General features: G+C 38.9%; 1 protein-coding gene across 6 annotated transcripts in view; it reads right to left on the bottom strand.

Moving 5' to 3' along the window:
- The window catches only part of TBC1D19 (TBC1 domain family member 19), a 108,535-nt gene that overhangs the window by 67,627 nt on the left and 28,861 nt on the right, over positions 1–12,047 (bottom strand). For all 6 annotated transcript variants that reach the window (XR_012645240.1, XM_074991774.1, XM_074991775.1 and 3 more), the window contains exons 10-11: positions 11,706–11,744; positions 10,248–10,360 (exon numbers count right to left, since the gene is read on the bottom strand). Coding sequence is in view for 5 of the 6 variants with exons in the window: in XM_074991774.1 (XP_074847875.1) it covers positions 10,248–10,360; positions 11,706–11,744 (152 nt within the window). In the remaining variant the exon portion in view is untranslated. The remainder of the gene's footprint in view (positions 1–10,247; positions 10,361–11,705; positions 11,745–12,047) is intronic.

Below are 12,047 nucleotides of genomic sequence, written 5' to 3'. Positions count from 1 at the left end.
TAAGTATTCCAAACTGTGTTCTCTAGAGCCAAGCTTGCTTGAAAGTTCTGAAAGAACTATTGTGATTCCTTTCTCTAGCACCTTCTAATTTCATGCACCTCTGTATTTATGGGTCATGACAAATCCTGTCCAATATTAGAAATGTCAGTATCAGTATGTAATTAGAAGTAAGCAAGTCAGGTGTTTAGATATGATATGAATATCCAAATATTTAAAAGCCACAAAAAAACAGTCTAAATAGTAGAAATGTCAAAAGGAGGTCACAGAAGTAGCACACTGAGAAAAGGTTCAGACTTGTCCATGTTCATCTTAAATCATCTGGTTACTCCCTAAATATCTGTGATTAAATATATTGGGGTAAACCAAATAGGAAGTGTCCAGGAAGGAACCGCTCCTCTACTTTTGCCCACGTTGCCTGCTATGACTGTGAGGAACTCCCTGAGAAAACTCACAAAGCCACTTTCTCCTCTTTTATTTCTTCCTTAAAAACAAAACAAAAAACACACTTATCTCTGCCAGGTCATCAAATGACTATGACTTTAAATGGGTTTACTGTGATTATTACATAATCTCACTGCCCTCAGCCCTTTCCCTTTCAAAGAATCTAATTTCACTGAGAGTCCAAAGGACGATCTTAAATAGCTTAAATGATAAAGGCCCTAGTACAGTCTTGTACTTGCCACAACAGAAGTGGTTCTTTCAACCAAGGGCCTTGAAGAAGAGATAGGTATTGGCCTTACAGGTAAATCTGACAAAAAGCATTTGCAAGGGGCAATGTGTACCAGAACTCTGCCTCCGCAGGCTTAAACCCCCACCCCATGGCCCCAACCTGCTGCCATGCTTAACCCCCCCACCCCCTCCCGGTCCCAGCCTTAAGCACCTCCCACTCCTCCATGGCCCAAACCTGCCACAGTCTTAACACCCCAATCCCTGTGGCCCCAGCCTATCACCAGGTTTTAATCCCCCCACTGCCAGCCTTAACTTTCTCTCCCCCCACATCCAGGCTTTAATTCCCCTGTCCTGCCGCAGCCTCAACCCGCTGCCAGCCTTAACACCCCTTACAGCCAGGTCTTAAACCCCACCCCACTCCCCCATGGCCAAGCTTTAACATCCCCACCCCTGAGGTCCCAACCTGCTGCCACCCTTTAATCCTCCCCCTGCCATGGCCCCAAACCAGCCCTTTAATCCCCCCAACCCAGGATTCACTTACATTGCAAAAGGAGTGCCACACAATGCTGTTCCTTCACCGGCCATATGTTCCTTTCCATACGGCTGCACAGTTCCCCCACTCCTCCAGCTCCCCCACATACAGTGTGGCAGGGGCAGCTTTCTGATTTGCCACGCTGAAAGAGCAGCGTTCCATTTAATTGTTTTAATGGGTAGTGCTGGCCATTAAACCAATTAAATTGAGTCCTGCTCTTTCATCAACGGGCAGGGAGCTGGAGGCGGAGTGGCAGGAGCCGCAAGTGGCTGCTGAAAGAGCCACATGTGGCTGAGAGCTGCCCAACTGCCTTTTTAAAATGGTGTCCCTGGGGAAAAAAGGTGGTGGAATGCAGTTCTGCTGCATTCTGCCAGGGGGGAGAAAAAAAACCCTGTTTATGGGAGATTGTGGTTGTTCTTTTCATGTAAATATTAACATGGGGGTGAGACCAATAAATTTAGTAAACTCTGAAACGAGGAAAACCACCATGCCCATTTCTTGTTAACTAATAATAGCTCAGGAAAAAACTATTTTCATTTTTTCTTTCCAATAAAGGAAAAATAAAAGGTAACAAGTTTATAATGAAATCTAGGTGAAAGCAGAACTGAATCAAGTGAACCTTTCAGAAGTAATTTTAGAGCCAAAAAAACAGAATTTATATGGTACACATAAAAAAGACAGATACCATAGTTGGAAGAATGAAATTAATGACTTCACATACAAATATCACAACAACTAGCAACATTCTGTAGGTGGTCATTGTAGCTATTTCTGTATAGCATAAAAATAAGGAAAAAGTAAGATGAACAATGTGATACTCTTAACATACTTTGTTTTTAAAATTGTATATGAAATGTAATAATTTGTAAAACATAAATATTGTGGTTCCTGAGCATAGCACTTCGAGGACCACTGTCAGCTTTTTCCACTTTATAATTTTAGGAAGATCATGAGCTACAGATATTAATCAGAAAGGATGGCCAAATATTTAAACAAAATGAAATCCAATCAAAAGCAGTAAGGGAAACATATGGCTGCAGATTATTTGCTGAACAAGAACTAGATAATTTAGAACATATAAACAATCCAGCTGTAAAATATACAGAGACCATGTAATATCCCTTTAGGAAAAGAGAGGTAAAAGAACTATACAGACATGGGAGTTATATTTAAATATAAACTTCTAGTAAAGGCCATCCTTCACTACAATGCATTCAGAGCAAATTTTTAATTTTTAATACAAAACAAAATTTTCTTCTGAACACAATCACAGTCTAGGGTCAGAAGTGGCTCCAACCCATAGGTCAGACTCCACTTCTCTAGTTCCTGTAATGATTTTATATTTTCTTATTTTAGCCAGCTGACATTGTATTTTATTCACATCTATTCAGGAGTTTTATTACAATTATTTTTATTAAAATATTATAGAACTGTAGCTAAAAAGTTATAGTTTTAAAATAAATTTTCTATTTAACTTCGTAGTCAAAACAATTTTTCATCAAGCTCTTTTGCTGTACACTTTCATTCACATGTACACAAGGTGACAAGATGGCGCCAAGAGACAGTTTACTAAAAAGGATAGCTATTCATCCTTCATGAAAAAGTTTAAAAGAGCTTCATAATTTACACCCCAGTTTAACAGATATCATGAAATTGACAGAACTTATTAGCTGTGTCTACACGTGCACGCTACTTCGAAGTAGCGGCACTAACTTCGAAATAGCGCCCGTCGCGGCTACACGCGTCGGGCACTATTTCGAAGTTAACTTCAACGTTAGGCGGCGAGACGTCGAAGTCGCTAACCTCATGAGGGGATAGGAATAGCGCCCTACTTCGACGTTCAACGTCGAAGTAGGGACCGTGTAGACGATCCGCGTCCCGCAACGTCGAAATTGCCGGGTCCTCCATGGCGGCCATCAGCTGGGGGGTTGAGAGATGCTCTCTCTCCAGCCCCTGCGGGGCTCTATGGTCACCGTGGGCAGCAGCCCTTAGCCCAGGGCTTCTGGCTGCTTCTGCGGCAGCTGGGGATCCATGCTGCAGGCACAGGGTCTGCAACCAGTTGTCAGCTCTGTGTATCTTGTGTTGTTTAGTGCAACTGTGTCTGGGAGGGGCCCTTTAAGGGAGCAGCTTGCTGTTGAGTCCGCCCTGTGACCCTGTCTGCAGCTGTGCCTGGCACCCTTATTTCGATGTGTGCTACTTTGGCGTGTAGACGTACCCTCGCAGTGCCTATTTCGATGTGGTGCCGCGCAACGTCGAAGTTGAACATCGACATTGCCAGCCCTGGAGGATGTGTAGACGTTATTCATCGAAATAAGCTATTTTGATGTTGGCTTCACGTGTAGACGTAGCCATTGAGTGTTTTGAATTTTAAGCTTCATTTATGGCATTATGTTGCATCATGATTAGAATATTAATGGTTTACTTTTAATTAAAATGTATGCCCGCCAGGAAAAGAGGCTGAACGTCTTCCACTTGCGCTGCCTCAGGTGCATCCTTGGAATATCATGGAAGGACAGAGTGACCAACACCGCCGTCCTCGAGCAAGCTGGAATCCCAACCAGGTACACCCTCCTCAGGCAGCGTCAACTCCACTGGCTTGGCCACGTCCACAGGATGAATGATGGAAGGATTCCAAAAGACATCCTGTATGGTGAGCTAGCCTTTGGCAAAAGACCTCCCGGACGCCCCCAGTTGCGCTACAAAGATGTCTGCAAGAGAGACCTCAGAGAGGCAGACATCGAGCTGAACAACTGGGAAGAACTAGCAGACAAGCAGCAGATGGAGGCAGGGGTTACACAAGGGCCTTCAGAAGGGCGAGATGAAGATCAGACAGCTAGCAGAGGAGAAGCATGCGCACAAAAAGGACTTGCCAGACACCCACTACATCTGCAAGAGATGCAGCAAGGACTGTCACTCTCGTGTGGGTCTTCATAGTCACAATAGACACTGTAAATGAAGTCCTCAATTGAAACTTTAAAGGGAGCGATCCATAGTCTATGCAGACTGAAGGATGCCTACTATCACTATCACTATCACTACTTATTAGCACCCTATCTATGGATTTGAAAAAGAGCTTGTATTGTTCAAGTCAACACAACAAACTACAGTTTTGAATAAATTACAGTTTAGAACAGACACGGAGAAACCTTCATGGTAGCTAAGCAAACCACACCACAGAAAACAGTAAAAATAATCTAAATGGAAGTTTCACTTAAACTCATTAGCTATGCTTTAATTTTAAACATTACGAACATCCTCAAAACACAATTTTGTAATGCTTCTGGTTTTTGTTTAAATGGGAAGAAAATCAGTAATGCCCATTTGAAAAAAATGCAGCCTTTTGTGATAACTATAGAAAGCATGCTCCTTTCCAGAAAATTATCAATTTTAACCATGCTTCAGAGACTGTATACAAAAAGGACGATTTTAAACATCATTTGAGAGAAGAAACAGATACTCTAATGAAAAATTGTATTAGACATTCTCTGGTCCAAAACCAGGCATGCTCACTATTAAAATACCGGAGATTAAATTTAAAATCAACTTTACTGTTTTTTTAAAACAATTAGTTTAAAACAAAATTAGATCTCAAAGTTAAGAAACAAAGCATAGTTTCCATCCTGCTCAGTGTGAAAGAGAATCACGTAAAACTGTTACTTTGCCCAATTTTTCCCCAATTAGCTTTTCTATAGAATCTTCCATCAAAGCAGTGGCTGTCAAACTTTTTGGCTTGTGGCCCACTCTGCCCAATGTAACCTTTCTGTGGACCACCAGTCAACCACCCATGATGACAAAATGCACTTGCTTATCTCTAAATACCTCAATACTACATTATTCTTATTAAGCTACTGAAACATAAAACCACTAATAAGCAGATATAACACAAAAGGTGTATATTTAGATCTTATTGCATATATCACATTAGTTTACCAAACTGTTTTAAATAAAGTAAAATATTAATTTATGCCCAAAAATAAAAGATTTCAAGTTTGTTTTTTTATTTAAGGAAGGGTTGGGGGGGGGGCTCTTTTGGATTGGGGGCCACTGACCCACAGCAAATCAGTCAGGTGCCACACAAAAGTTAGAAGCAAATAAAATAAAGCCCACAACCCTCACTGATGTGGCCCCAAAGTGAATACACCTCACTTCCCTTGCACTACAGTTCCATGGGGGTGGAGGGGACACACACACCAAGGTTAAGGATTTCCCATAGATCAGATTAACTCTTCTGAGGTGCCAGAGCTAGTAGATTTTGTGGGACCATACATTATGGGTAGTGGCCAAAAACAAGAGGGCTAGTGTGCAGGAAGGGGCTGTCTCAGTGGGAGGGAGGGTGCAGGGTCTGGGCAGGTAGTAGACCTTCCCAACACACAGCAAAAGACAGCACTGGTGTTCCAACCGCTTTGGGAGGAGCATAGGGCTGGAGCCGCAGTGCTGGTTAACCTTTGCAGGGGGGCCTGAGCCCCCAGACTGCAGCCTACCTGAAAGATAGTCATGGATCACTAGTGGTCCTCAGACCACAGTTTGAGAACCACTGCATTAAAAGTTCTGCAAAAACTTAACAAACATTAAATAAAACTTAGTTTTCAACCTAAACAATCTACACATTTTGGACCTGATGCTGCAATCACAAGAATGTCACTAATACTGATGATTACTTGAATTTTAAGAGCTCATATAAATAGACAGAGAAATCTCTATTAAAGTTTAAAAAAAAAAAAAAAAAGAGAACAGAACTCACCAGTGCCCTCCCCACCAGAGTCCAACAGCAATCTGTCATAGGAGAAGGGGACTGGCTCAAAAAATCAAAAAAAAGTCCTGGCTTTCAGTGAGATTGGCTGCTCTGTTCGCCTGCTAATCATCTCTCCTCCTTATCTGCAGCACCCACCGTGTCCCTCCCTGTTGTTGCCTGAAGAATCTCTTCGGAGGTATCCATGGCAGCGTTGAGGACAGTGTTTAGGTCTGATCCTAGAGTCCCACGCAGCTGCTCATTTGCCTCCTTTGTCTTCTGGTATGCCTGTCAGAGTTCCTTTATTTTCACACACTGCTGGGTGTCCCAGGTATACCATTTCTCCCTGTGTGATTTTGGCACAGTTATCAGCCTTTTCTTTTGCTGATTCATCTTTCCCATCCCCCTGTTGCCCCTGGAAATCAGGTCCAGGATCTCCTGCACACTACATGCTGGAGCTTGTCTGCAACCCTGGAGATTCATGGCCAAGGTTGCTGCTGAAAATGTGCTTTCTGCTTATCTTGCCACACAGATCAAACTGGATATGAAATTCAAACTTTCCGGGGACTTTTCCTGTGCACGTGGAGAGCAGCAGAAGTGAAAGTGCTAGCCAGAGCAGTCACATTGGGGCACTATACCAGGATGCCAAGAACACTGATTTCACAGCATTTCAGGTTCACTGCCCTGAAGTTGATCATGCAAGGTCAATTTTACCATTACTCTTAATGAAAAGCAGGAGTACCAAAATCAACCTTAATAGCCCTAAAGTTGGGTGAACAGGCTTGATGGTGTGGACACATTGTTAAGAAAACAGACCTAATGCAGCTAAGTTTGACTTAAACTCACCATGTAGAGCAGGCCTGCATGAGTGAGTGTATAATTTCCTGTACAACTGAGCATAACAGATTAATAAACAATTCATTGACAGTGTACTTTTATATTCATAACTAATTCTGCAGCAGAGACAAGTTTACTTTGCACCATCTCATGTGCACATTGCTCATAACTTTGTGTATGACACTGTAGATTGTTTTTTTTAACCTTAGCTTTATTGAACAGTCTCTCAAACTACCCTATCTTAATGCTCCCACACATACCAGCCAATTCTGCCTTTCAACTTCTAACAAAGGAAATTTACTGACCCATATTTGATTTATAGGCTTAGAGTCACTTGTAAAGCTGCAAGTCTACAAAAGTTTAAACTCCCAACAATATGCATTATAGAGGAAAAACTATACCAGTCACGTAATTCAGTGCTATGTAATGAAAAAGTAGTGTTGAATAAATAATTAAAGCATATACAAAATAGACAGATATTCTTATGTCATCTGTTACTTGAAAACTGCATACATTTACTAAAAACCTTATGTCACCTTTGCACAACATATGCCGATTAAATGACAAACACTTTTTTACAGTAATAAAATATCAGGATACAGAGTGTCTTGGATTTCTGTGGGTCATTACACTGGTAAGTCTGTGCTTGTTAAAGATAACATGCAATTAGTATTTCAGTTTCTGGATATGTACTTCATAACATTGTGCTGGTGTAACACACTAGTGAGCACATTTCCATGGCATCCTTAGTGACCAATCTGTTACACATCTGCCTGAAAGCCTAGCTCTTAAAACTCAAACTGTATATATTCATGCTTTCCTCTGTCAAAATCCCTGATTCAGTTCTCAGTGCACTGAGTCAAGGTGTCAGCAATTACAGTATGATACAAAAATCCTCATTAAATCCACTGCAAAGAAGAAAATAAACCTCCAGAAAACTATCTGATCATAAAATAGTAGCTCTCAGTTTAGGGTACTAGAAAAATCATGATCTGGAATGCAAACTATGTAAAACAGAAGCTGCAAGATTAAGATTGAAGTACTGTAGTCAATTTTACTCATCCATCTGATCATTTCAGTACTCTCTCTACTACCTCAACTGGTTCAACCATCCATTACTGCATCAAACTTAAGTTCTGTATAACTTTATACCTCCCTCTTTCTCAAGGTTATGATCACTCTCTTCCTAAACCCAGCTATCATGGCTCCACCGGCATTGCCATTCATATTCAATCATTTCTTAGCTTCTAACATAGTTAGCACCATATACAGCATAGCATTACATCCATTAGCTCACCTGCTAAGCTCCAACCCTTTGTACTTTTAAGTTCATCTTAAAGATCAGCTCCAATAGCATAGTGAATCTTCTGTACCTATTGTTTCACTTTCCCTAAACTTTGTCTTCTAATTTGTCTATTTTGAATGCCTCACAGCAAGAGCGACCCCTTCCAAAATTGACCTAGAACTTTGTAGATGCTACTATAAACTTATATTAATAATCACATTATGCCAAATTTGAGAAAAATACTAACATGGCTTTCAAAAGTTATAAGGATTGAAATGGTTTGCTATTGTATTTCAAGAGAAACACTAGGGAATTTTTCCAGATGGGTTGGAACTATTTTCTAAGGAATCAGTTTTTAAAGTCTCTCAAGTCATATCTGTATAGAATACCTTACCATTACTTTTTAATAAATTCCTTGTCCCTCATTTATCAAAATGGAAGATTTTATCTTTGATTCAGTTATTTTACTTTGCATATTAAGCAAACACATCTTTAAAACATGAAGTGCTCAAGAGAATGTAGACAGATGTGCAATGAAGCAAACAAAATGAATTTCATATCTCTGATCTCGTTACTGTCATAAAAGAGAAATCTCAGACTTCAGCTGTCAGAATAATTTAGAAGAACTCAAATCTAGCATGAAGCATCACAAATACATTGTATAATATTTTCATTATTACTTTAGCAAGGTTTTTGTATCTAAAGTGAATTTAATCTCTTATTCATTGTAAACAAATGCCTAGACTATGTCTTCATGAAGGTCTGAACTAAATATTTCTATCATTAGACATTTGTAGTTGTATTTTAAAATATCCATTTCTCAAAACTGTTTTTCTTAGTATTAATTCTCCTACGATTTGCTGCCAACATAAAGCTTAAATGTTCCTGGATTTTTTTTTTTTTTTTTTTTACACACACACACCCACCTCAAAATGAAACTACTTTCTAACTGTCAGTTATCAATGTCACTCAATCACCACCATCTTCAAATATACAAAATGCAATATTTTATTAACAACAATTGGGAATGTCACCACAAGAATGTATGGTTCCTTTCCTAAGGAATTACAACATAAAGTGCCAGTTCTGCAAAGACTTATCACATGCTCTTAACTTTGTATGAATAACCCTATTGACTTCAGAGGGACTACACATCCCAAATAAGATGAACAACATGCATAAATATTTCCAAGTACTAGGGCCTAGGTTAAATAAGACAAATACTGTATGCTGTGTGAAATAATGTTGAGCAAAGATTATAATACACATGTTGGTTCTTTAATTCATACATGTACAGTGAAAGAATAAAATTATAAATTAGTTTAGAAAGTCATTTTTTAAAATACAAATTAAAAAAAAAATTAGACTGTGCCATAGTGTATCCTACAAAGTGACTGCCATAAAACTAGAGTGTACTCACTATCACTGTAACTAGGGTATTAATAAAGATATTCTGATAATTCCTAATTAAAATTAAAAAAAAAAAATATCACAGATAAGGTCACAGAGCCCTAGGCTAAATTTCACGAGGTTTGCTAATTATCAGTCAGGAAGTGTTTATCTACATTGTCACTGCTTTAAAAACATTCAGAATTCTTTTTGAACTGCAGCTCTGTATTTTAAAACTTACTTGATTCACAGCTACAGTTTGCAAAACTCACGCAAGATATCTAAAACTATTCTGTGATTACATCTCTCTTTATCAGCTAACTTCTCATCCATGCCTTTTATGCAGATTAAAAAAAACCAACACATTCTACACCCCATCCCGCTATTTTGAGAAGACAAACATCTTCACGTTGGACAAAGTTTATAAACAGAAACATTCTAATATCTACCACATGTGTTAAACCAGACTGTTGGCTAGATGTGCCAATTTCTGTAATATACCACCCACCTTGTCTAAATAGACTGATTCACAACTAGGCTTGCCTTAGTTCTTTTTCCCCCCAACAATCATAATTTTGTATGAGTAAAGAGAATTAATTATAGTTTTAGGGCCTCTCTCTCTCTCTCTCTCTCACTCACTCTCACACACACAGAATTCTTACAAAATGGGTATGACAGTTTCAAAATATTTACATGCTGTGACTAAGCCACAGCCAAATCAACAAACCATAAGTAGTAAACCATACATCCAGTTTTTCAACAGACAGTTGTATTTTAATCTGATTTTAACCTGGCTTGCCCCTTACCTCAGGCTGATTAGAAATATTCAGAATGAGTGCCCACAATTCAGCTCGGAGTGCTGTTGGGCATCCCTGACGGACATACTGTTGGGCCGCAGCACTATCTTGTTCTGCTAAAACTGCAAAAACGTAGATGCCATGAATTTACATCACATACATAACCACAACGTTTCCAGAAATTGTCATGTCATTTTTTTAAAGTTTTGACTGCATACACTTCCTTTAATCCTGAAAGCAACAAAGGAAAAACAAGCATAACCCAGGCCAACTCCCTGTCGCAAACAGAAAGATTCTACCATGTGAACTTCCCAAGTTTTTATCTCCATCCGCAAACGTGTTTGTCTTCTTGTAATCCATACAAATATCAAAAGGGACATGACATAAAATATGAAAATAGATTTCAACAAACATTTACAATCAGTTATAAGAAAATGACATATGTGGCCAGCTGGCCCTAAGTGAACAATGACTCATCTGTTCCACAGTTACTAGAAATCTGTTTTACCACATATTTTCTTGGACTGTTGAGTTCTCTACTAGATGGTGCACTTATGGATTTGGTTGTTTTGTTTTCAATCTTTTGGGGCAGAAAAGGAAAAAGAAAATACTGCCAGACTACACGTAAAAACTTGGGAAAAGATGACTATCTCAGGAGAGAACAGAACAACATACATGACTGAGCTGTTTCCAATGTACTACTTCTTGCAGAGGAAAGAACCCAGCTATCAAATTCGGATGAATTATGCTGTGAGAGAAAAATCCTCAGCACAGCAGCACAACTGACATGATGACAACGACTATCCATCAATGGCAACAAAGCCCAATCCAAAGCTTACTAGAGTCCATAAAAAGACTCACACTGAAAGTAATGAGTTTTGAATCTGTGCCTCAGTACATAGAACATTGATGGTAAACAAGCCTTTTTTCAAAAGGCCTACTACTACTACTACTACAAGGGGAAGCTATAACTCACTCAAAAATGGATATGTATGTGGAAAAATTAGTGAAAATCATCCATAATGGATTAGAATTGCAATAAGTATCAGGTTCCGCAATTATGAATAACCATAAAAAGGAATTAGGATTATATTCCCATTTGATGCACAGACATAAATCCCATTAAGACTAAAGAGAATTGTGTGAACAGATGGGAGAACAGGCTCCTTTGATTTTAAAATGAAATTCAGTAATAGCATGGGTTAGGCTACTGCCATAAAGGTGTGTGTCTATGCTTGCTATTTTGCTTTTAGCAAACCAGCTGTAGAGCTATTAATCTGGCATCTACTGGTTGATTTAAAATGCAGCATTTTCTACCTTTATATGAACATCCATGGCATTACTGACTGTACCTTGTGTTTCTATTGGTGAAATATTAAATTCTTCAGGAATGAGTATTTGAGGAGGGCAATTATTTACAATATTCTTAATTCTTCAGTTTATTACAACTAAAAATCAAATCCTTACCTGTCTGTCCAATACGTACATGCTCATTTTCAAAGAGCTCTTTAAAAAAAAAGGAATGAATAAAATGCATAAATAATGAAGCAAGAAGTGATAAGAATACTTCTTCAGCAATTGGTGTGGCAACTTTTTATAGTTTTGACTAACCAAAATTAAATTTTGATGCCTACAAAACATACAAGTCTGCAGATTTGTACACACCATATTTAACTTTTTAACTGCTAATGTTACGATAATTAAAACAGCATCAGCAGCAATTTTCTTCTGTAATTGAGACTGAAATATACAAATACTACTACAGATTGAACCTCTCTAAACCAGAACTCTCGTCTGGTAAACTCCATA

This window comes from Carettochelys insculpta, chromosome 4, assembly GCF_033958435.1.
Source record: "Carettochelys insculpta isolate YL-2023 chromosome 4, ASM3395843v1, whole genome shotgun sequence".
NCBI classification, from domain to species: Eukaryota; Metazoa; Chordata; order Testudines; family Carettochelyidae; genus Carettochelys; species Carettochelys insculpta.
Note: the sequence above shows the minus strand (reverse complement) of the source record. Positions and strands in the feature narration are given on the sequence as shown.